We start from the raw sequence: 24,321 nt of genomic DNA on the forward strand, positions 1-24,321 counted from the left end.
CCGCCCAATGCCCAGCGATATTGGAAAATTTGCTGGTATGACATGACAACGAGATTGCGCAAGTTCAGACTTGGATCATCTGATCGTCTTTGTGACCTTCCCCTCGAGCGCCATCGTCGTTCGAATGACAAGAATAGCATGGCCGCGGAGGATTGGGTATTTTAGTTCGGACTTCAACGAAAGCACATGGCATTGGGAAGGGAAGGAAGCCTCTCCTCTGTGGTATCGTTATTCTGAGATGTCGCTCACTCATTCGGCTCTCCCGCAATTTGACTGGCGGTCCACGGTACTAAGTACCTGATACTAGCGTGGCGCTATACCCTTAGGTCTATCCTTACAACTTGCTTGCGATCCCGCTCTCCATCGACGTGGATGACTGAGGGACCCAAGTATGATACAAAGTCACTTGCCGGGTGAACTCGCCAGCTTGCCGTGGTGAGGTATCTCCTTTCCCTCCGTGTTTTGGCCGGCCGTGCACGGAACATCACTATTTCTGGCTGGTTCTACACCCTTAGGATCCTCACAACTTCTTTGTCATTCTACCCCCTACCGAAGCGATTGATTGATGAACATCGGTATGATATGGAGCCATTCGCCGTTGGTTGGGCGCAGGGGTGGACTCGCTGGCTTATGAGGCTGACAAAGCGGTGAGGTGTCTCCCACGTTCTGGCTGCCGGTGCAACGGCATATTGCTTCTATATACTTAGGCCCCTTATTGTCCTACCCTCCAATCAAAGTACGTGGTTGGTAGGTCCCAGTATAATATAAGGCCATTCAACGTTGGTTTCAGGGGTAGCGAATGGTATGAAAACCCATCCTACCTGGGCATCCGCCCAGTAGATATCTAGTGCTACACGTTGGCATACTTGCTGCGAGAATTTGGCATCAAGCTATTGTTTCTAGCATTATTTGGCACGCGGCTCAGTAACGCATGAGTGACGCACGTGTTGACTACTCCTTCGATGCCGCCATCCTTCTGCGAGACTTGACGAAATCATAGATGCGCTCGTAGTGCTGGAGCGAGGCTTGACGATTGCCCTGACGATGCATTATTGTCGGCACAAGACAACGTTACCGCTCACATCCTGCATGGTATTCCATCCAGATAAACAACCCCACATCCTGCGCAATAAGGTCATTCAGCCACCCTTTCCATGCAGACTGCCTGCGCTGCGACCACGAAACAATTAGTCTAGCTCATTTGCCAGGTCACTGCTAAGCGAGGCAAGCTTCAATGTTCTCACCTACTCAAAACGTACTCGCCACCACATGTTTCACAAATACGAAAGCCCGACGCATTCGCGAAAGGTTGCGGGATTTCACCCTCGCGCAATTTATTCATCGAACAAGTGCACCCATCTCTTCCAATTGTGGCTCGATCCCCATACAGCTGATCCAGCAACCACAGAACACGGCACGAGCTTGCATGGTCAGCGCCACAGTAAAACGAATGTCGACCTAAGGACTTGGTTTTGGCCCTATCGCTCGCCAACATGTCCCGTAACCAGCAATGGAAGTGAGCATCTCACGACTGCCTGCTGTAGAAATTATATCCACATTTCCTCCCAGTATGATAATAACGGGTGCCTGGGTGAGCCATCGCGTGAAGGGGGGGGGGGGGGGGGGGAGGGGGCGCGGGTAGAGCTTCCCAACGCAGCCAGAATAGATGCGCAGACCATTCTAAACCTCTTCCGCGTCAATGAAATTTCCATATGAAGTTGCCCTTGTCTTTCCATTCGCGGCTCTTTGATGTTTGATAAGGAGTCTGACAAGACTTAATTGATGACGCTCGTCTGATGATGCACTTTTATGACGTACGTCTGACGTCGCTTGTTGATGACACTCGCGTGATGACGCTTATTTGATAACTGGCTCGGGGTTGCGGGTTTCGCGGCGGACCGTAGTACTCAGACTGCACTCAGACTGAGCCTTTCAACAGCCATCTGCTGGCTCTGGTTATTCGCTGGCTCCGTAGGCGAAACACAAAAACCCGTATGACTAACGAGCAGAAGGTGCAATTGCAAGTTTTCCTTTTTCATTACTGTATCAATACTGATCCTCGTAGCAATGCCTGCTGATCGTCGATGTCCTCCACTCCATATGACTCATGGAGAAAGAAAAAAGATCCGCTGTGGCCTCTAGCTTCGCTCCATCCTTGTTGGATCGCTCCTCCCTGTATTTCCATTCACGGCTCTCTGATAAGATTTGGTTGATGACACATCTCTGATACTAATGCCTAGATACGGGAAATTTCAGTTTCGCAGGGGATCGCACGGATTCAGCCTTTCAAGATAGCCCTTTGGAGAACCTAACTTAGCTATCAACCGCTCCCTTCAACGGGAGGGTCCTGAAGCGGTTTGATCCATATTTTGCCGCCCAGATTGCGGGATCATCAAGCTTGCGCGCTGGGCAGCTCCCTATATTAAGAGTTTCACGTCGTGCCGTTTTGAGCTTGGGGTGTCTTACTGACAGGTGTTACAGATTGCTGAGTTTCTCCATGCTATCCACCCTCGACTCCCCGACTGGCTAAATTATCCTTCTGTAATTCTCAACCTTCCGTGAGACGTGGTCCAGGTTGTGCAGCCCTCGGCGCCCCTCGCACGGGAACCCATTCGCCCGGTGTAGATTTGGCTAGCGGGGTGAGAATCGAAGCAAGGGCTTTGTCCTGACGTAGATGGTGAGCTGGCACCACGGAGTCAGCACTCAGTCCCATCGTGGCGTAGAGCCTACGCCCAGCATTCCACCCAGCCATTGGAACCACGCGCACCCCTTCGGATCATACACCTTTGTCTCCACGATGCCGACCTGCTTCCCTCCTTATGGCCGATAAATATAGGAATTGTTCCTCCAAACAATAGGGATGGTTCGTTTCAGAATTAATGGCACCGTTACCCCGACGGAATTTGGAATACCAACATTGACATAGATTAAGAGAAGGATGTTCTCTGCCACAGAGTACTGATGCTCCTGTTTCGTCTTGGGCCTTTGGCTGGTTTTTCACCAGACACTAACCATGTCCTTCACGGTATCAATTACTCCCGTGCAGGCTTATGCCTGTGTGAATCTGTTTATTATTGTTCTCCTGCGCAGCGACAACCGAGGAAGGCTACATTCATATCTGCACCCCGCATGACTTTCCCTATGCCTCGAATAATTACCCGTGTCACTTTCCTACATGTTCCTCCAGTCGGAGAGTCACATAGTTTGGAAGACATGAAGTTAAGCTTCGAAGAAATCATTAAGTTTATCTGTTGGAGAAATGGCAGCGTCCATGTCGATTGAGGTGATGATTTGCTCACGGCCCCCTGGGAAATCCCCGCATTTTGGGACAATGATCACTTCGCATTCTGCTCAACTCGCGTTTGAGTTGGCCACCCACACTGCAATAGCACCCGAGACAGATGCGCGCATGCACTGCATGACATCGTTCTGCGTCCCAGTGATTGAAGTTATCCTCGCCCGGGGTACCGGGCGATGCGGCCCAGACAATATCGGTGCCTTCGTCAATCGACCAACACAAACCAGCATGATTCTATTCCGGGACATGTTTTCTAATGAAGCCTGTATGATGTGCACCTAGCACGAACCCCAACCCTGGACGCTGCTCTAATCAGGGTGTGTGAGTTCGCCGGCAGCTAGTACCAAGTGCTCCGACTAGTTCGAGTAACTTATGGCTCTTAAGGCATTGATTTGAGCCGTCCCTAGTTTCAGTGCCTTTCCTTGCCATCGGCTACCTTTCCCGCCTCCTTTGATTCCTCCACCGCCCGAATTTCCGGCTTTCTTGGCCCCTTCCCTGGTGGCAGGTTGGACAGGGGGATCTGTGAGAATAGGATCAGTGCGTATCCGCTCTGCGGCTTTCGCAACGAGCGTGGGGTCCCCTAGGATCACCATCGGACCTGGACCATCTTCTTTCGTGATGCCACCTTGGCCAACATCACGGTATGTTGTCGGAGTTACAAGAATGGTGAGACCAGTTGTGTCGTAGGTTAAGTTTGGAAACATGGTAAGGGGTTGTTTTAGTTCGGATTGCAATGAAAGGATGAAGTCCATCCCGGCTGACGAATCTTCGCAAACCCTGGAAACGAAGGCTCTCCGTTTTGCGTCACTGCTACTGTTGGAGGCCATTCCGCTCTCTTCCATAATTTGGGTGACTCCATTGAAGGATCTTTTAATATTCTCTGCTTCGAACTTAGCCAACTCGGCTTCGAGCCTCCGTTTTGCTCGTTTCGCGTCCCTTAGTTCCAGATCTATCTTCGTAACCTTCGAAATCACGTTCTCCAAGTCGGAGATGGATGCAGATACAATGCCCGCGATGGACCGTGCGGCACGGATGGAGTACGTGGCGAGGGTTATGGCACGTTGGCCGCAAGTGAAGTATAGACGTGTATTAGTGCCTCGAATGGGTTGAGTGTGGGAGATAAGAATGAGTGAGATGTGGGATGTTTGAGAGAGATGGGTTCCGCAGCATCTACGATAAGGGCAGGCTGGAAATCAGCCAGTATTATCAGGGTCATGAAAAGGAGCGTACGGATTTTCATCGATGCCGTCTATTTTGACAACCCGAACAAGTCCTTGTGACGCGTCGTAATCAGATGGAAGAGAAGTGGTGTCTGCATCCGACGGTGTGTCAACGGTGACCTGACGGTTCTCTGCTATAATACTATTACATCTATGCTGGATTTCTGAGATTTCTGCGTCCGTTGGTTTCCGACCCAACTCGACGAAATTCATGTTGGGCATAAGGGAAGGACCTGAAGTTGAGACACTGTTGTGCTCCCTGTTGAAGTCTTCATCTTTAGAAATACTGGCCCCCATACTCCACCCTAGAGTCTCGAGGCCTTGGTATGTATCCATAACTGCACTGAGAAGATGCTGGCCTGTGTGCTGCTGCATGTGGTCCCATCTTCGATCCCAAGATACTTCCTGTACAACTTTAGTGCCTGGTTCGAGCGGTGACGAGGAGAAGTGTACGGCGCGCAGTCCATGCCGAGCTATGCGAGTAATGAGGATTTCAGCTGGTTGGGATGCATGTGTTCCCTCGCAGAGTTTGATGAGTCCATGATCCTCCGGTTGACCGCCACCTGTTCATATAGATATGTATGGGAGACTCAGAGAACGCATCGCACACAGCGCGCACCCAACCTTCTGGAAAGAGTACCGTATCTTCAAACTCGATTTCGAAGGGTTCTAAGTCAGCCGCTGGCCGCTTCTCTAATGGGATGGATTTAAAGTTTTCTTTCGAGCCTCCACTGCCGCTCGAATTATTCTTGGAAGTGCTGGGCACGCAGGACACAACAGTGGTCTCCAGTCGCCGTAAATACGAGTTGCGCTGACAAGCAAGATTGCCAACGATAGAAGGCATTAGTTTCGTTCTAAGTATGAAGTGGGTGAGCTGCACCAGTCGACGTCCAAGTCGCACGGCGTCCGATCAGAGGTTGGACTTGGCTGGTCACTTGGTGTGGTGATCGTGGGAAATTTCTTTCGGGTTGCAAGACTAGCAAGACTGCAATCCGACCAATAGCGAATACTCCTTCGACGCGCGTCTGCATGATGATGACTGTGGTCATGCTGCGGGGTGACCAGGAATGCTCTACTGTATGTTGTTGATGCGCCTATCCAGCGAGCTTTGAATTGGAATTGTCTGATGAACTCAAGAAACATCCACCCCGTGTTCCACTCAAAAGTGTATCCCTAACGATGACATCCTGTTCCTTTGTCGAAGAGTTGGTAACTACGTGGGACTCAGACCTCCAGACGACACACTAATATAGCGCATCATAAAACACGATGGCCAAGGGTAGAACGCAAAGTTCTTCCTGCAGTGGTTGAATGGCTCCACAAGCTGGGATGTGCTGCGTGGAAAGGCGGCAGTGAATGATTGTTTAGATGTCTTAGGGGTCAGCACTATTACAAACCTGCGACAAGAGAATATCCCGCTATCAGACATAACTGAATATAAAACTTGTCTAACCCTTGCGATGATATCCATTGGACCCGTCTCTAACTCATCCACACCCCGCTCTTCAGCACAGAAACCAGCGATGGAACTCCTCACGGCAATGCTCACTCCCTTCTCTCATACAATCATACCTCCTCAACGTTGAGCCTCTTCTGGGTGGCGTGATCGAGTGTGAATGGGGCGTGAATATTATAGTCCGTGTGTTTGCGAGGTGTAGTTATAGAGGGGTTGGTTGAGCTAGGGGCGGGGCCTTTTATACCTTCAGTCACGTCTGATATTGGAGTGTCATTTTGTCGTAGACTTGTAATGTTGCAAGGTTGGGTGCAGCCCAATAACCTTTCGGACGCTATACTTAGCGCCATGGTCTCCCTTTTCTCGAAGCACAAGCCATCCTAAACTCCGGAGTAGTAATCGGAACAGGTAATCGCTTTATGCGACCTTCAATGTCACTCCCTTCTTTACATTTCAATCGAGGACCTCCTCACCATGGACCACCATCTATTCGCCAAGGCAGCCGTGGTAGGGTCAATCACTCGAAGCCCAGGCCTTATCACGAAACAAGTAGGCGTCTAGTGCAGTGTACTCAACACCCATTTCCTTTCGGTAACGCAAGCAATGTGAGCCAGGGACCGGCCAACATGATAATCAATGCCACCCCCACTTACATATCTGGCAACAGCTGTAGCAATTTCATGGATAGCAACTGAATTTACCATCGCTGTCGGGCACGATCGACCACTTAGGCAATCTATTGTTAATCCCTTTACAGATGGAGGACACGAGCGTCGTTCTGACCCAAGGAAATGAGGTGAAACTAGTATCATTACTTCATTGTTTGTTTGTTCCTTAATCATATAACGAGCAATGGTTTCTATACACAAGATCAGGCTGTTACAGCTCACTCAAAAGTTATGTAAGCTGGATGCTTATACTCGCCCTCCTGCGACGTTGGTGAAACTCACCCAAATTAAGATGTGATGGTATTAGTTGCTACTTACGGGAAGCCTAGATATAGTTGCTGTCCGTGAAATTGCTGCAGCCCCTGTCAGATGTATAAGCGAGGCTGGCATTGTTCATTATGTTGGCCGGTCCCTGGCTCGCATTGCCTGCGTTACCGAAAGGGTATAGCGTTGAGCATGCTGCACTGGACGCCACCTCATTCCAGGCATCGTGATAAGGCCTGGGGTCCAAGTGATATTGACCCTGCCACGGCCGCGGCCGCCTCGGCGAATATAAGGTGTTCCACAGTGAGGAGGTCCTCGATGAACGCAAAGAAGGGGGGCGTTGGGGTTGGGGTTCACAATTGAATGTACATGATGGGATCCATGGTAGCGTTGACTGGTTGGGTGACGGAGAGCTTGTGGTGTCGGGTTTATTGTCTGTACTGGATATCTGTATTGTATGAAGGCTGGAGTGGCAATACCAGTAAGAGGCTTTGGCAACCGTTCGTGCCGATGTGGAGATACGGGGTTATTGAGCACGCACGCGAGACGTCAGAGTCGATCGGAATGGACCCGCCAATCGTTCCAGCAGCGACGCCAGAAGCGGCCGCGCGGGGCGCCAATTTGGCAACCGCAGTGACTGCCAAAAGCGGGAATCAATCGGATGCAAACTCAGTTTAGGCGCAAAAGGTACAGCCAGTTGCACTGCCCGCAACCGCAGGGCAGTTCCACTTTGAGGTTGATCCTCGGCATTAGCTCAACCTTTAAACACTCTACTCTCACTGAGGCACTCACTAATATTGTTTTCCTTTGAGAATAAGGCTGACCAAGGATCAACCTTTCTATCATGTCGCGGCAATATTATGATTATCCAGAGGTTTGGTTGAGCAAAATTCAAGCTGCGGAAAGCTAACAGGGGTGCTCAGGATCCCGAATCTCAGAGATACCAGCCTTTGCGAACCCCAGGACCTGACCGCCATGGGGCAAGCCCTGCATATGGCTACAACGATGACAGACCGCCGATTCCACCACCTCCAGGGGGGTATGGTTCTGAGCTTCCAAATCCTTTTGAGCCTCAAGCGGACCCCTTCATAACTCCTCATCCTTCATATGCATCATTGCAAGGTGGCTATGGCTACGATCAATATGAACGCCCGGCGTCAACACAACCTAATGACCAGTATGACCCGTCTCAGACTCCGTCTTCATCTTCACATCTCCAAGGATATCACCTGGAAGATGATGGCGTGCCGTCTTACCAGGACACCATACCTCTTGTGCCTAGGAGGGGTGGTCGTGATGCTGCCTTTCCGGATGAGGAAGCCGAGGTGGGGGCAGAAAATTACATCCATTATGGGAGAATCCCCCAGCGCATTCCCAGGAGATTTAAAACGACGAAACGGGTGCAGTGAGTACAATATTGCGTCTCATGATGCAGACAGACATTGATTAACAAGTTCTAAGGCTTTACAATGGAAACCTTGTTTTGGATTGCCCTGTTCCTCCTAAACTTCTTGAACTATGTCCACTCAAGAATGAGAGGGAGTTCACCCACATGCGGTATACTGCGGCAACATGCGACCCCGATAACTTTCGAGTATGCTTATTCAATAGTTCGCGCGTCCTTTGAGCTGAACGTGGCTCATCATAGGATGAGGGATATGCATTGCGGCAAGTTCTCTATGACCCGCCTCGTAAAACAGAACTTTTCATTGTCATGACCATGTACAATGTACATTGTTTTATCTCTCCTTTTCGTCTTCGAAGCTGATTCTTTCTGATCATAGGAAGATGACGAACTTTTTGCACGAACTATGCACGGCGTTATGAAGAACATTCAACATCTTACTACCCGCACCCGTTCAAGAATCTGGGGTGCTGAGGGATGGAAGAAAGTCGTTGTGTGCATTGTTTCGGACGGACGCTCGAAGATCAACTCGAGAACGCTTTCTGCTATTGCTTCCTTGGGAGCTTACCAGGATGGAGTTGCGAAGGTATGGAGAGGTGGTTCTGACACAAACTGTTCGGTCATATTGAACGCATAATTCATACGATTAGAATATTGTCGGAGACAAGCCTGTCGTGCGTAACAGTTCTTTCTCGAGCTCACATAAACCCATTTTGTTCACCACTTTTTCCGTCGCAGACGGCTCATATCTACGAATACACGACGCAACGTAAGCATTGAACGTTACATATTCTCTCCTTGAGGATTTTTTGTTCATTCCGATCGACAGTTGCGATTACGGCGAAAAAACGGATTCAGGGTGCTGAACGAGGCGCAGTTCCAGTTCAGATTCTCTTCTGTTTAAAGGAAAAGAATGAGAAAAAAATCAATTCCCACCGGTCCGTGTCGACCTTTTTAACGCATGAAATTATTTCTTGCCGCTACTCACTGTCATTATCACAACTCAGGTGGTTCTTCAACGCTTTTGGTCGGGTTTTGGACCCCAACGTTTGCGTTCTACTAGATGTGGGAACTCAACCAGGAAATACGTCCATCTACCATCTCTGGAAGGCATTTGATCTTAATTCAAACGTTGGTGGAGCGTGTGGCGAGATTGTTGCTATGAAGGGAAACTGGGGTTTGGATTTGTTAAAGAATCCTCTAGTCGCTGCTCAGAACTTCGAATATAAGGTGAATCCGATTGGAGATGATGCTAATTAAGCAATGTGACTGATCCCGGAGGGCAGATGAGCAATATCCTGGACAAGCCACTCGAGTCGGTATGGTTCTTGGCACTTTATACCTTTCCGAACCTAGTTGTAACGGCGTCAATCCAGATATTTGGTTACATTACCGTGCTTCCTGGAGCTTTCAGTGCATACAGGTGAGTTTCGATCTCCCCCTCCCTACCTTTATTGTGAGGTTTCCCTGCCAGGTACGTTGCTCTTCAGAACGACGCGATAGGAGAAGGGCCTCTTCAGAAGTATTTCCTGGGGGAGAAGCTGGCAAGTATCTCTCCCTATGACAATAATTGTTTTCTGATACGTCTGACTCAAGCACGGTGCTGGCGCCGATATCTTCACTTCTAACATGTATCTTGCTGAGGATCGGGTACGTTTGAATGCGAATAATGTTGATTTACGCTGCCGCCAACCTATTCGGCGCATCCTCAGATTCTCTGCTGGGAACTCGTGTCGAAGCGTGGCGGTTCTTGGATCCTCCATTACGTCAAGTCAGCATATGCAGAAACTGATGTACCTGATCAAGTCCCCGAACTTATCAGTCAGCGTCGTCGATGGCTGAATGGTTCATTCTTCGCTGTGAGTTTCGGGCATATTGAAGGCCGTGTGTCTGTATGCTGATGCAGCATTTCCTGAATTCAGGCTATTCACGCTACTCTCAAATTTGGTTACATCTACCGAAGTTCCCATACGTTCTGGCGCAAATTTGCGATACATGTTGAAATGGTGTATCAAACATTTAATTTGATGTTTTCATGGTTTGCTCTGGTAAGCATATCTTGACATCCAGTGGGTCCCCTTTCTGAGTCCCCATTTTCCAGGCAAACTTTTACATTGCTTTTGTGAGACAAGGCATAATACTTTAATAGACGAGCGCTTATACTTCCGTGTTCTAGATTATCCTTACCAAAGCCATGGAAGATCCCTCATTCAATTTGAAGCATATTGATATCTTTAACAACGTATTGCAATATATCTATCTGGGCCTTGTTGTCATGTGTTTCCTCCTCTCTATGGGAAATCGACCTCAAGGGTGAGTTTATCCCCGAAGGCGCGACCGCTGCACTCATTCATGCACCCGCCCAGTTCAAAGTGGGGTTATACAACAGCAATGATTGGCTTTGCACTTATCACGGTCTACATGACTGTGAGTCCCACGCGATCGAGTTCTAACCTTGTCATCCTTATCACGGTGATCAGTTTGCGGCTTTCTTCCTTGCGTTCAAGGGTATCCAAGCTATTGAAGGAGGATCAAAAGGGAAATCCCTCTGGAGCAGTTCTATTTTCAGGAACATCGTTGTCTCCTTGCTGGCGACAACTGGTCTTTACCTAATTGCGTCATTTTTGTTCGTGAGTAAATTTTGTGCTTGGGAACATACACCCTATCTGTAACGCTGTTTGCATTGCTCCAGTTCGAGCCTTGGCATATGATTACATCGTAAGGGACCTCTCAATTGCACAACTCGAACCAATACTGAAATTTACACAGCTTTATCCAATATATCCTCATGGCACCTTCTTATATCAATGTACTCAATGTTTACGCTGTAAGTCACCCTACCTCCCATATTGTGATTCGTACTAATCATGTTGTGAACAGTTTGCCAACGTTCAGTAAGCCCACATTCTATATCTCCTTGTTTTGTCCACTTAATGGATTTCCAGTGACGTATCATGGGGTACGAAGGGTGATAATGCACCTGTGAAGACAGATCTTGGGGTTGTTGCCAAGCCAAAGGATAACAATGTGGATGTGGTTGTTCCAACTGAAGAGAAAGATTTGAATGCCGCTTACGAGGATGCCCTTGCCGTACTTGAGAGGTGAGCAATAATGTTGGTTTAGCCCTCGGGAAGTTGACGAGAACGTGCGTTTTCAGCAAACCCCCACCTGCTGAGGTCAAAGTGGACGCTGGTCTGCAAGAACAGGATTACTACAAGCAGGTCCGAACCAAGTAGGCGGCTTTTTTTTTTCTCTTGTATGCGATGGTTCAAACTTACACTCTTTCACGCAGCGTAAGCATCTTCTCACCAAACGCTTTATGTGATGTTTAGTTATTTACCTGCAGGTTTTGCTGGCTTGGACTCTTTCGAACGTAAGTCCTGAAGATCCTTCATTCCCGTGGATACTCATCGCCTGTCCTGTTACCAGGGTGCTTTGGCGGTGGCAATTCAGTGCGTTCCCTCCCAACAACGTTGTCCCAATTGTACTGGATATTGACATCTATTTCAGGCATGCGACAACGAAGGGCAGCAAGGCTGTTTCTGGGTATATGGCCTTCTTGCTTTTCTCAGTGGCAGGACTTGCCTGTACGTCAAAGGCCTCATTCTTCTGTACCTCTGTCAACCTCATCCCGCCTTTCACAGTCTTCCGTTTTTGCGGATCAACTGCATACCTTGTTGTTAGGTTATTTGCAGGAGAGTGATCACATCCTCGTTTTTTGCTATCGATCTTCTCACTTATGCCGCTGCGATTTGGGACACATTGATGGACTATTGGATCTAATTTCGTATGCCACAAACATTGCCAATATATATGGCTGTACTTGATTTATTTGGATCGCTGTGAGCATGGTGCTGAACGCAAGCGAACATGCATTAGCTCGTTGGTCATCCAAGATACTCTGTCATCATTACAAACATCTATATACAGCGTTTCTAATGTTCCAGAATGATTTGGCGGTGCGTGTTAGCTTAATATCAAACGAAGTTGCGAAGAGGCAGCCACGAGCAGTGGCATTATCGACTACCGAGCTTATCTAAAACCTGGACTCTACAGAGGTCGGTTTTGATAACACTTCCGAATTTCGATATCCCGAGGAAACTCTCAGGTATTGTGCACAGTATCGTGACCGACGGTAATGGGGAAAAAGAGGAAAGCTTCAACTATTGTGAAAATTTAAAAAAAAAAAAAAAAGGAATGAGATATTTTTTTTTGTGTGTTGGGTGCTCAAATTTGGGAGAGCACGTTGGCGAGAGGGATTTTAGCGGATTAACACGGAGATGAGCTTTTAACGACGTTCCAATGCATGGCATTGCAATCAATTAATTAATCATGCTCGTTTCTTGATCGAGCGATCAGTTGGGGAAGACAGCTACAGGTGGCCGCGACGCCGAATTGGGGTGGATTAGATCCGGGCTACACTCCTCGTGTACACCTAATGTATGTTTCTCGATGGCTGCATGTTAGAAAAGCTTTTGGCACCATGCAGAGACCAGACATGCAGGGAAATTAAAAATTGGCCTCGTGGTCGATCATGATGGATGGATGGATGGATGGTGGACAAAGGCGAGGCGCGAACACCCGCACGCGCACGTACTAGTCTCGGAAGGAACTTGGCCGAGGTTTCATGCAGGGTTCCCAGTGGGATCGCCATGCATGAAACTTATCGGAAACGCGAATGGCTTCCGTGAACGAATTCTCCAATATTATATGGCCCGCAAACGTTATCCAGCCCCAATGATGACGGTGCAAAACAAAATTAAAAAAAAAAAAAAAAAAAGCCTCCAAAACCACCTCATGCATGCTCAGATGCGCCCAAATCTTCAGATTTCATACACTTTCCGGGGTTAGTTTTCAAGTGCGTTTTTGACGAATAACGTTACAGATATGCGCCATACAGTAGGCACACCCCAACCATCAAATCAGGAGAAATACCACTAGAAATAGGTATCCTAAGCCGGTACAACAGCCTGGTTAGGTGGTAGACCTCTTCGTCAAAGACTTTCCATGCCCATCCGGGTCCGGAGCTGCCGTAAAGATGGTATCCCGGACTTCTTGGTTCATGAAACTACTAGCGTATTCCACCTCCTCCTTGCTGGGGTTGAGCGAAATTTGGCAAGGGAACAGGGAATACTGTAGGCACTTCCGCCGGGCATTTTTGGTCCTCATGAGTCATGAGCTAGTAAACGCCGGGAGAAGACCATTCTCGGGTTGGAGCGAGGAGGTATAAGTTCTCCAGCACATTTTCCACCTCCTGAAGCCCCATATGTTCTGGGGGGGTTGGCCTCCTCCGTAAGTTTGCGGTAACACTCCGGATTTTGCGGTCACGCGTCCAGCTAGGTGTAATGACGATGGATCGGTCGAATTCCCTGGTCCAGTCTTTAAGGGCCTCTCTGGTTGTGCGTAATTCCCGATAAGCTTTGGATGGCTCAAGGTTTTGATGCGCTGCAGGGGTTACAGGGCTGATTCTTGAGCAGGACGACGCAGCGGAGGATTGCTTACATACGCACCACCAGATCGCCCGCCGAACCACAAGCAGCTTTGGCTTCCATCCCGGAAATTGTAATTAACACTTCGATTGCTGATTGAAATTCAATGCCCACTGCACAAACGAAGGTGGCCAGATCGAGGAGTTAAGTGAGCCATTGCTGAATGCTTCTACATTACGAAGTCATAGAGGCTGGATGGGAGTCCTTAGTCAGTACTTCATCTACCGGAAATACACGTGTGGGACCTTACCTAATGTCGTTGTGTCATGCTGCATGTGAAACCCGATGACTTGCCGATGACCGCAGTGCCGGCTCCAACCCAATAGACTGCCTAAGTGCCGGCCGGGTCCTAAGGGATGTGTGGCCGTAGACTCGCCTCAACCTCAACTCTTACTCAGACTTCCCTCACTCCCCGTATAACTAGCTTTCTCCTGTCCCACTTTCACACCAATTTTCAGTCTACGCTAACAGCCAGTTCAGATACTAGCGTTCAACGATGGCTGCCGCTACAACGAGCAATTCGCCCACGACTAAAGAGAAGTTGAAGCAAGGATACAAATCTGTCGAGACCAGGGCATGGAAGGTATCCAATTTCCTTGGGACTAAGATGAACTACTTGGCAAGCAAAGTCGGCTCCGAGGTAAGGTCCTCACTGCTGTCCCCGACTTGGTCTGGAAGCTGCGTGAAAGATCTGATCTTTACCATTGGACGTACGGCGGTTGTGGAATAGGCGTTCTATCCGCAGCCTCTTGCCGTTGGTGCGTTTGATTTTTCCACGACCTCTCCCCTCTCTCTGCACTCCCTATCTAACTCTTTCACCTCAAACAGAGGTGGAGAAATGCAGCCGTATCCTGCGCTCATTCACCAGTATGTATAGATCCTCAACCAAGGCCCTCCCTAATCCCTTCATATCCATTTCACAACGTCTCTCCACTGCATGAATAGCTGCAAGTGAAATACTCGAGGTAGAGACGAGCGATGGGAAGACAAAGAAGAAACAACGTGTTGCAGTTCAGATTCCACAGAGAGTATGCCATATCCTCTTCTCTAATCCTCCTTCCCTTCCCCACTCGCTGACATGTCCGTGGCCGATTCGGCGTCACTTGTCTCCTTTTACAGCTCCTGATATCGGCTAAAGGTCTGTTATCTCACTCTCCCTGGCACCCTGGCACTCAATAGTTCGTTATCTTCCTTTCACCGTAAAAATCAATTTAGGGTTGGCAATTTACACCGTGTGCCGAACGGGGCTGGGTTTATCAGCTGCCAGTGGGAGTGGTGTCGTCATTGCCAGGAATCCAGATGGGTGTACGTACAAGCGTCTATTATATATTCTTCTTCATATCACTGATTGCTGCTTTTTTTTTTGGCATTTTTGGCATTTTATCCCCGCGCGTGTGTGTGTTCTGTTCGGGAATGAAACGTCCGGGTGTGCTTGTCCTCATCTTCCGGTCCGAAAACCACAACCTCCTGGGATGGGCTTCTTTCAATAATTCGGGGGTGTCTTTTTGTTTTCCAATGTGAAATTCAGCATGGGGATCTCCTTCCGGGATTTTAATCCACACCATCGGATTTGGGTTCCTTGCAGGTGTGTTTTTTGGAGTTTTCACTCTCCTCTCTTATTCGGAACATGTCGGCGAGGGCGCGAAGATGAACGATGACAGCCCGAGCGAGACGAATTTTGCGCTCCGTTTGGGTGCAGGGAGTGCTGAATATAGTGGCCCAGATCGCCAATCTATATTCCTCGTCGCACCCCCCCCCCCCTCACTGCTCTTTATCATACTTTCAGTCGATATTTTTTTTGCTCGTCGATTTACTGACTGTAAAACAGGCGCAGATATATACGACGTTGTCTTGATTCTCCGGAATTCGCGAGCCGTAAAGGCATTTGCTAACCCCAAAGTATCAGTAGGCGGTGAACTGACCGTAACTGCCGGACCGATAGGCGCGGGTGCTGTGGTGCGTTGTTTTTTTTTCCCCCTTTAGTGTATGGGGATCTCAAGGCTTGTTTTTGGTTGTTGTGGTTGCGGTGGCGTATGGTGGTGGTGGTTTGATGGCTGCATTAATGTTGTGGCAATCGTCGGGGGATCCGTTAGGTTGACACGGGGATTGAACTCAGTCCAGTGTTAAGTTATATCAAAAGTCGAGGGTTATACGGCGGTGTCCAGGTAGACGGTGCGTGTGTACCTTCCTTCAGTCGTCATTTCTGCCTGAATAGCGTGTCTCTCATCCCTTAACTTTCTTTCCCCCCCCGCCCCTCCCCCTTCCCAGGTAACATCGTCATCGAACGGAGTGACGAAAACGCGCGCTTTTACGGACGAAAGATACGTGCGAGACAGATTTTGGGGGGGAATATCGAACGCCCTTCAGATGCGGACATACTTGTGGCCACGATCGAGAGTGCGGAGGGGAGACATATCGAGCCGATTTTTAGACCGAGCAACATTGTGACTTTTGGCGATGATGACCAGGAAGAGGATATTATCGCTTCGCCGAAGGTGGGAGAGAAGTACTAAGGTAGATGACGTTAATTCGAAAGATTGGTTTTTGTTTTTTTTTTTTGGCGATATCGCCTTTTTTTTTTTTGGTACTTTGTAACCCGGGTCAAGTTGTTTCTTTTCTTTTCCCCTTGTCTAATATCATGGTTCTCTGTTTGGTCCCAAGATTTTGTACTGTACATTTAATCCACATATCCCTCCAGTGTATTCATGACCATGCATGTTCAGCATCACGGAATTACGCATTCACTTTGCGTGGCGGATTGACCCCCCGGGCCGTTGGCCGATGATATGTGGGCTGGGGATCGAAAGTCCTACTATGAGTAAATGGCTCCACTTGGGCTTCTCTAGAAGGTGTGAGTAGGAGAAAATGTGGAAGGTCGTGCCCTTGTGGGTTTTGGAGCGTGCATAAATCGGTGAATGAATGAATGATGGGTACCTATCAGACCGAGACAGCGGGTTCTAAACGGGGTGCATGCATTGTATATGCATCAGGAAAAGATCCATTTTTTTTTTCTTATTTCCTTCCGGAGGATTTCTTCCAATCCAGACAAGCGACGCTCACGAAGAAGCAAATCTGAATGGGGGTCTTTTTTTGGCCGGAAATGATCGTTCTCTGTGGATTACTTAGTACGTCGTAAAGAGTCTCTCTCGGCAGCGACGTGACTATATACTATGGTCCTAGGATTGAGATTGAAGTGTAAAAAAGTCCTTCTCCATGGGGACTGGTACCCATGCTATGCCATGCTGACGCTTCATACATCCCGATGTAGTGGTCTGTGACGACGTGATGCTGCCTGTGGGGAGGATTGAGTTGAAGGGTTGTGTGTACTTTGTCGTCTGATTTTTTTTTTTTTACCCCCATATTTGGCGTATGAGAGGTATGAGGTTTAACTGCCATCTCATCGCGGGTGGAGCCAAGGGATAGGAGGTATCCTGGAGCCGTGCTGCCTTCCGTTCACGCCAATTACAGTTTCGTTTTTTAACCCCCCATCGTAACCTCATGCATTATTGGGCCCGTTCCACGCGCCTATAAGTCTTCATGCTTGCCATCCATGTACGCGCATAAGTGAGTGCAGCCTGGTTTGATATACTGGCTGTATTCTATACATTCACCCGTTGGAATCGACTCTTTGATTCTGAGTCATTCCAACTTAAGTGGCGTAGTCAAAGGATGTGGATCTCCCAACGACTCAAATGACCATCCCACCAGCTTCGTCTTCATCGAGGAGATATCGCTATCGTCGCCCCAACCACTGAGGTGCTCTGGCGGAATGCAAGTTGGGATAACGGTCGTCCCTCGATCTATTCCCCAGTGATTCATCAAATTGACGATGGCGCGAGGGGGAAGGGGTGAGACGACGTTGGTACTTATAGAGGATTGCGACATCCTCGGGGCACGCATGCGAGCATGTGAGTACTTCTTAAAGTGTTTGTTACACTATCACACATGTTCTTGTGCCTAATTTTCAACAGGATTCTTTCCATCCTACCGTGGTCAAGTCTTCATCGGGTACTGCCATTACCCCCTCGATCGCATGGTCTCTCGGTCCCCGGTTCCAACCGGGTTCTTTCTTATTTTTTTTTCGATGTTTCCCTTCTACCGTACGGATCATCAAAAGATGGTTCTTGGTAGCTTGCCTTTTCCCTCTACATTGATTTTCATGATGACGTGGAAGTCATTTAGTCGTACTCTGGCGGAGCCGGCCGTCTCAAATATTGTGGTCTAAGAGGTTTCAAGGACTCTTTATCATCATGGGGAAGGATGATAATGGCAAGGAAAGATGTGAGAAATGACGGGGACGATGGCCGATGAGAATGTGATGTGGTAAGCATTATGTAATCTGTCAGCAAGGGAAACCTGCCACAGCGGGCCCATGCTTTCATCTGGAGCCTAGTTACTCTGCTCCCCAACGTAGGAATCGATCGAACTCCCGCGTGACAACACACTTATCATTTACCAATGGAGACTCCGAGGAACCTAACCGTTTCCTCGGTTTCGCTCAGGCAGGACTCCAGCCTCTATGACCAACAAAAAAATATATGGTTTCGCTGGATTTTCAATTGGGGCTGGCTGCTCATGCATACTTATATGGAGAGGTGGGCACTCGCTAACTGTGCTGATCACATCGTGGTCGAATCTCATGACGCGGATGGCCCCACCGTGGGAAGGCAAGCTGGCCATGTCTGCCTGCCATTCTCCAATGCGGCCTCTCAGTTGGTTTGAGATGCTGTCTAGGCGGCGGCAGTGGATTTATTCATCCTATCTCTATATATGTGCAGCACTTACACACCCATACGGTGCCTGTGCGAAGTAACTGGTATTTGTATCACTCGAAACAACTTGTTGATCGGCTATGTGGTTCCCCACCCCTGCACTGTGACAATGAGTCCATCGTCCTATTCTGCTAGAATTTAGGCTTTGATTCCTGGCGCCCTTCGAGCCCTATCATCCACTCCTACTTGGCTAGGCCGTCGCTTCCGTGACATCATTCACATGGTGGAGCTAATGAGTGGTTTCTGCTTCGTTCCAGTCGTCGCCACCCGGTTTATCAGAGAAAACACACGAGCCTAGCTTGTAGGATTCGACGTTTCCGTACGGCGTGTATTGCATGGCTGACGCTGTAGCTTAAGTCAGGGTGTGGTGATCAGCGTTATTAATCTCGACTCTCTGTTGTGATTTGCGACCAGATACATAATTAATTAATCACAGTCCCTGATCGGAGTGAATCTGTTCACATAGCCAGTGAAATTGATCGCAAGGTTCATGACAGCCTGTCTGAGGCGCTTCTCTCATTGATTGACCAACTATCCAGTCCTGGCTGGTCATATTCATTTCACGTAACGTGTAATATGTACCCCGGTTGTTCGCACCAGAATGAAGACCGGGTGAGTCCCCGAAGACGGATCGTCATGGCTTTACGAGTAGATGTTTAGACAATCTTTGTTTTGTTCTCGAATGTGTTCCACGCAGTCAATGGAAAGCTTGCGTGCGCAGCGTACCGCACGTCGTGTGGGGTCGTGCAGGGGGTAACGCACTGGTCATCACATGCAGCAGCAACCAACACTATGAGCCTGGGAGAACTTCTGCTTGGGGCTTGGCACGGTGCACCGGTCCAAGGTGAGTGGGGATAGAGACTTCATTCGGCCTCCCTGTAAGATGGTGATGGACTGGCCTTCAAAATTGACGGATTCACACCCTAAAACAACGTGGTTATCAGTGCGCGTGAGAGTGCATGAGATCGATGTTGTTCAAAACATGTTTTTTTGCAATGCGCCGACAATTTTTATCTTCAGAGTCGACCGCTACGACCGAGCCACGCTACTGGGTTCAACCGATGGGCTACATCGAGGCACCTTCACGAGCCCTGTATGCTGCAGACACAGTGGAACATTCGATCCATCACAGCTGGAAATGACAGCAAACCCTCGGTGGAGGTGGAATTTGCCGATTGTATTAAAATACCAATACACGTGTATTAAGGAATAGACGCTTGCGCTGCAGCGAAGGTAAGAGTGAGCATAACTACCATTACGGGCCACATGTTCCACATCCTTCGGCCGCCTGTGTTGGCCGCGTCTATTGGGTCTGTTGAGCGTAACCCTTTCAGGGAGAAACACACATGGGTTGCGCTGGTCAGTCTCTCAAAATCCACACGCTCATATATTCCATCCCGGCATAGGGTTTAGCCAGAATTACCTTTCATTTCGATCCCACCATATTTCTGCTTCTCAGCACAGTTGACGACGTGATTGCCATTCACGATTCGGCAAGCAAAAGGTTTGTGACCGGAACTTGTTGCCGATCTAATGCTTTTCCGAAAGAAACATTGGCATTCAATGGATGGCTGACCTTGGTCCTATAAAGGGTGTCATCTACTGGCGAAAGCCTCCCCGTACCTCCGTGCCCTATCCCATCGCCTTTGGGTTGGCTAAGAAATGCAAGTCCTTTTCCCTCTTGAATATTAATTGAAGGAAAGTGAACCAATTCATAAGGCTCGCTTCTGCACCGCTTCGTTGACGCACTTGCGGCGTGCGCACTCTCTTCATATGTCGCTCCTTTAAATCCGCCTACAGTATCGAGATGACATCCTCAACATCCTCTGCCTCCGCCTATGACCGCTCAACCTCAGTCACTCAGAACTTCACAACTAGACGTGTAACCTTGACCGTCCCCCTCCCAATTTCTGCCATAACGACAGCCCTCGATGCTGAGCTGAAGGCTGATAAGAATCAACCAGGATCTTTTCCGGCGGTCGTGCGCAAAGCCCTTAGGACGGTTCATCCAGGAGATAGTAATTCTTCCGCCGTGCGAAAAGAACGGATCAAGAAAGAATTCGAGTCTTTAGCGAGGGATCATCTGGGCGAGTGCGATTTTATGTAGGCAGAACAAACAGTGTTAAACTCGGATGATTTTCGCTGATATGCAACGATGATTCCTTGCGACAGGGTTTTCGATACTCTCCGTCATAGTCCATGGTACAATCTATATCGCCCGGAAGGCGTAGCCCCTGTCACAACCACACGCTACGTCTATGGCAATCCCCTCATCGCACGGACAATGATCGAGCATAACTTTGTCGCTGGCTTACACGTTCCAACAAACCTTATTCTGATTGGAGACGAGAAGCAAACGTTCATCGTTTATGACGTTCCCAGCAGTCTCATTGGCGTTGAGAATCCAGTGATCACTTTTGAGAGTCAGCCTGAAAGTGGAGGATTGGAAAGCTTAAGGGCGGCTGCTGAAGTACTGGACAAGAAGGTTGAGGGACTATTGAAGACGGTCATTCAAAGAGCCGACGTGCTTACTAAGGCGAAGCTATAGAGGCTGCTACTGTACTTATTGCTGGCCTCAAGAAGCTAGCTTGTTTCCTAGTGATATATTAGTTCTAATCGTGATCAATTTGTCTAGATGACAGAACATATTGGTTTTAAAACAAGTTTCCGACCAAAATCGTAACGCGAATACACCACCACACTCATTATGATCCCCGTAATTGCGGCCGCACTGCCACGCCGTAGAGAACAACAACCCACAACAGAAAACTAAGGGTAGATGAACTTTGTTTTTAAACTAGATCCCATGGACACCTTCGCCGACCACCTTCCACGTTCTTGTCATATACGGGCTGCTTTAGGGCTACATCGTACCGATATCCCCCGGGCCGAACCACGACACGACAGGGATGGTTGTAGTTTTTGGGTACCACTACGTATCGCCCTCCTCACCTTTCCTGATTTTGGTGAATTTTGCTGCCGACTGACGATAGTTTTACCATGTTGATATAGTGACCCTGCGCTTGATCCGAACCCGATTAAGCACGACATCGAACACTCACTTCTACATACATCTTCTTCCCTCCAAACAACCGCTCCCTCGTGTGGAACTCTTCGAATGATTCCTTCGACCTCCATAGCGTTTGGTCCGGTTACAACCACGGACGCCTTCGTCAGATCACTGCCGGTGCCCCTTCCTGTCCTGTTGAAACTGTCATCGGGGCTTTTGAGAGAGACCTACGCGCACAGAAAAATGCTTTGGATCATTTGCGGCGCTTGTGGATGAGGTGCTGCGTAGGAGGGAGCGAGGCGATGACCCCATGTCACTATCACTGCTGCTCTGACAGGGGTTACTGAGACATAAAGCTCATCATGGTACAACCTCTTTCAGGATTCAACACTAAGCCAAAGACCCTCATCTGCTATCTGTACGGTAACCCGTTCATAGCGCATGTCCTGATCGGCCGTTCGTTGCTGGTCTCCAGGCTCCGGTGAGTTTTTTGGTCATTGATGATAAGGGTGATACATATATGATCTTCCCGGTTCCCTTATCGCGGTGGAGGATTCTTCTATACTGATTTCGTCCCGGGAGGAATGGGAAGCACTTCAGTGTTGTGCTCTTAGTCTAGATGAGACAAGTCTTTGCAAAGGCCGCGGAGAGGACCAAAGCAAAGCTTTGAATTTGCCGTGATATCTACAAGCTCCGTCAACCTGCCTGCTACCGCCAGGATTGGGTCCATGTATGTATGATAACCCTGTTCCGGAATAAGATGTGCTAGAGATGTAATTCGGTTCTTCAGAATGAGACCTGCTTCTCTACTGCAACGGTGGCGACACCAACCGACGTCGAGATCCAGAATGCTCTCACTGACATTAATTGGACCAGCACATGGGGTTTCTCGCTTCTCAAAGATGGGGCTAGCTAATGAAATCCATTTCAGTTTCTCGTGACATACATGAGCATGACCCGTCAAACTCTTGCGCCAGCGTTCCGTCCATAATCACTGAGAACACTAATCTATAACAATCCGACGGTTTTTTTATGCTAATGACCATCCGTTATTTACTCACAATTGAGAAGATTGCGAGCACAAAACCACCCGAGATCAAAGACGATTGCTGATCCTAAACTGATTCATAGCGCGGATCGGTTGACTAGGCCACATTTCTTGGTGACTCTTCGATTTTCAACGGATATGATGTGCTGTGTAGCGTCGGACTGAGAAATCTTCGTCACAAAGCACACCTTGGAGTGCTCTCCAATATTGGCAGGTGGCTCCTGGGATTGTGAATGATCAAGCCAAAACCGAGGCAGATGGACAGCCATGATGATACTTGATCACTGGAAGTGCATTAACACACTACCGGGATAGCGGAATGAAGCGCATAGAACTCCTAAGCGATCTAGTCAAATTTGGGTGTATGAACCCGCAGGTGACCCGCAACGGAGTTTAACACGTTCTGTGAACACCCAACCTGTTAATAAGCAGGCTCTCCAACAAAACTGGGTGCGCAATTGGCATGCTGTTCAAGTTGGAGTTGGAGAGGTGATGGCCCAAGATCATGGATCCGAGTGTTTTATGTCATTGAATGGCAGCAACTGGTGCCAGAGCATGATGCGTTCTTCAGACACCCTAGAAAGACGTTTAATTTCACTGAGTGATACACTAGGAGCAATCGAGCCGAATCCGGGATGTATGATGGGTAGCCAGCCTGTGCCAGACTTCGACATTTAAGTTTAGACGGTTCGATGGAGTTGGAGAATTGGCTAAGCCAGCCGATTTCCGTTTCCACTCTGACAGATGTTGATTCGGAATCAAACCCCGTTCCTTTCAAACCATTTGAAGCATTGGCTGTCACAACCAATTTTCAATTTGCTGATGCATTAGGATGCATCGACTCCGCAAGATTCCCAAGTGGTTTAAATAGCCAAATCTGGGGTTGTGCAATGCTCCGCATTTTTTGTGGCTCTCGACCGATGCGGGCTAAAGGCGGGCCGATGTCAACCAGGCAGGATGTTACCCTGCGATTGTGAGAAAGGCCCTTACGACGGCTTAACGATTCTCCTACCGCGCAAAAAGAGCGGATCAAGAAAGAACCTGAGGCTTTGGCCAAGGGTCATTTCGGCGAGTGATTATGTGGCGGGACAATCTCCGACCCGAATGATTCGCCAACATCAACGGTTGTTCACAAGGTTTTTGACGACCTCTGTCACGGCCTACAGGGTACCCTATGCCGCTCGGATCTAATCACAACCACATTGCATCTGTGGTAATCCCCTCACTGTGCGGACAATGATCGAGCGCGTCACTAGCTTTTACCTCCCATCCTGGGGATGAGAATCAAACGGCCGTTGTTTACGATGTTCCTATAGTTTCGTTGGGGTCCCAATGGGCAATTTGGGAGTCAGCCCGAGAGTCGAAGACCGGGAAACGTAGAGACGGCCGCTGAAGAACCGGACAAAAAGGTCGAGAACCTATCGAAGACGAAGTTAGAGGTCTTTTTTCTCTGCTAGACTGGAAGGTGGGGGTATATCACAGTACGTACTTATTCTCTGCAAACGAGGATGTTTCCAAATCGCACCTAACATTGATGATATATTGACTTCCAATTGGGGTTTATCGATATCTAGGTGAGACGTTAGTCCAATAAACAAGTATTAAGGAAAAGTGGTAGCCCACCAAACTGGAGTATACGCGCACCTAGAAGTGGATTTTTTGTCGACAGTCAGCCCTACAGTTACTTTGAGGGA

The 24,321-nt window shown here is 48.7% G+C and overlaps 7 protein-coding genes across 7 annotated transcripts; 6 read left to right on the plus strand and 1 right to left on the minus strand.

Moving 5' to 3' along the window:
• The first annotated feature begins 2,856 nt into the window (after window positions 1–2,856).
• EI90DRAFT_2692041 (uncharacterized protein) lies at window positions 2,857–3,468 on the plus strand. The gene has a single exon (XM_039053472.1). It carries the CDS (start codon window positions 2,962–2,964, stop codon window positions 3,280–3,282), a length of 321 nt encoding a protein of 106 aa, XP_038909923.1. The 5' UTR covers window positions 2,857–2,961; the 3' UTR covers window positions 3,283–3,468.
• Window positions 3,469–4,164: 696 nt separating this feature from the next.
• Window positions 4,165–5,362, minus strand: EI90DRAFT_2814991 (Threonyl/alanyl tRNA synthetase; the record flags this gene model as incomplete). The annotated part of the gene is made up of 4 exons (XM_039053548.1): window positions 4,165–4,468; window positions 4,529–4,751; window positions 4,806–5,081; window positions 5,143–5,362. Coding segments are annotated over 4 exons (1,023 nt in total), but the record flags the coding sequence as incomplete, so codon positions are not given.
• Window positions 5,363–7,747: 2,385 nt separating this feature from the next.
• On the plus strand, window positions 7,748–12,011 carry EI90DRAFT_3132916 (glycosyltransferase family 2 protein; the record flags this gene model as incomplete). The annotated part of the gene is made up of 27 exons (XM_039064523.1): window positions 7,748–7,777; window positions 7,827–8,308; window positions 8,365–8,497; window positions 8,552–8,632; window positions 8,688–8,894; window positions 8,959–8,982; window positions 9,047–9,077; window positions 9,138–9,246; window positions 9,316–9,538; window positions 9,595–9,731; window positions 9,812–9,830; window positions 9,905–9,958; window positions 10,021–10,167; window positions 10,231–10,356; window positions 10,410–10,430; window positions 10,485–10,621; window positions 10,675–10,735; window positions 10,789–10,938; window positions 11,001–11,026; window positions 11,078–11,135; window positions 11,189–11,202; window positions 11,254–11,409; window positions 11,466–11,529; window positions 11,655–11,681; window positions 11,738–11,760; window positions 11,819–11,895; window positions 11,953–12,011. 27 exons carry the CDS (start codon window positions 7,748–7,750, stop codon window positions 12,009–12,011), a joined length of 2,676 nt encoding a protein of 891 aa, XP_038909925.1.
• Window positions 12,012–13,380: 1,369 nt separating this feature from the next.
• Window positions 13,381–14,208, plus strand: EI90DRAFT_2692659 (uncharacterized protein). Its single transcript, XM_039053473.1, has 5 exons — window positions 13,381–13,600; window positions 13,649–13,707; window positions 13,760–13,870; window positions 13,925–14,005; window positions 14,104–14,208. The coding sequence occupies exons 1-5, from the start codon at window positions 13,575–13,577 to the stop codon at window positions 14,121–14,123; spliced, it is 297 nt and encodes a 98-aa protein (XP_038909926.1). The 5' UTR covers window positions 13,381–13,574; the 3' UTR covers window positions 14,124–14,208.
• An 85-nt stretch (window positions 14,209–14,293) lies between these two features.
• Window positions 14,294–16,310, plus strand: EI90DRAFT_3020903 (uncharacterized protein; the record flags this gene model as incomplete). Its single annotated transcript, XM_039057572.1, has 10 exons — window positions 14,294–14,437; window positions 14,528–14,555; window positions 14,626–14,664; window positions 14,743–14,825; window positions 14,917–14,935; window positions 15,013–15,102; window positions 15,326–15,382; window positions 15,626–15,753; window positions 15,891–15,969; window positions 16,066–16,310. The coding sequence occupies 10 exons, from the start codon at window positions 14,294–14,296 to the stop codon at window positions 16,308–16,310; spliced, it is 912 nt and encodes a 303-aa protein (XP_038909927.1).
• A 1,447-nt stretch (window positions 16,311–17,757) lies between these two features.
• Window positions 17,758–18,077, plus strand: EI90DRAFT_3082771 (uncharacterized protein). The gene has a single exon (XM_039062029.1). It carries the CDS (start codon window positions 17,831–17,833, stop codon window positions 18,020–18,022), a length of 192 nt encoding a protein of 63 aa, XP_038909928.1. The 5' UTR covers window positions 17,758–17,830; the 3' UTR covers window positions 18,023–18,077.
• A 2,481-nt stretch (window positions 18,078–20,558) lies between these two features.
• EI90DRAFT_2692791 (uncharacterized protein) lies at window positions 20,559–21,322 on the plus strand. Its single transcript, XM_039053474.1, has 2 exons — window positions 20,559–21,128; window positions 21,205–21,322. The coding sequence occupies exon 1, from the start codon at window positions 20,725–20,727 to the stop codon at window positions 21,115–21,117; it is 393 nt and encodes a 130-aa protein (XP_038909929.1). The 5' UTR covers window positions 20,559–20,724; the 3' UTR covers window positions 21,118–21,128; window positions 21,205–21,322.
• Window positions 21,323–24,321: the final 2,999 nt, after the last annotated feature.

The sequence above is a fragment of the Cantharellus anzutake genome (assembly GCF_015039405.1).
Source record: "Cantharellus anzutake strain C23 chromosome Unknown EI90scaffold_94, whole genome shotgun sequence".
Taxonomy (NCBI): Eukaryota; Fungi; Basidiomycota; class Agaricomycetes; order Cantharellales; family Hydnaceae; genus Cantharellus; species Cantharellus anzutake.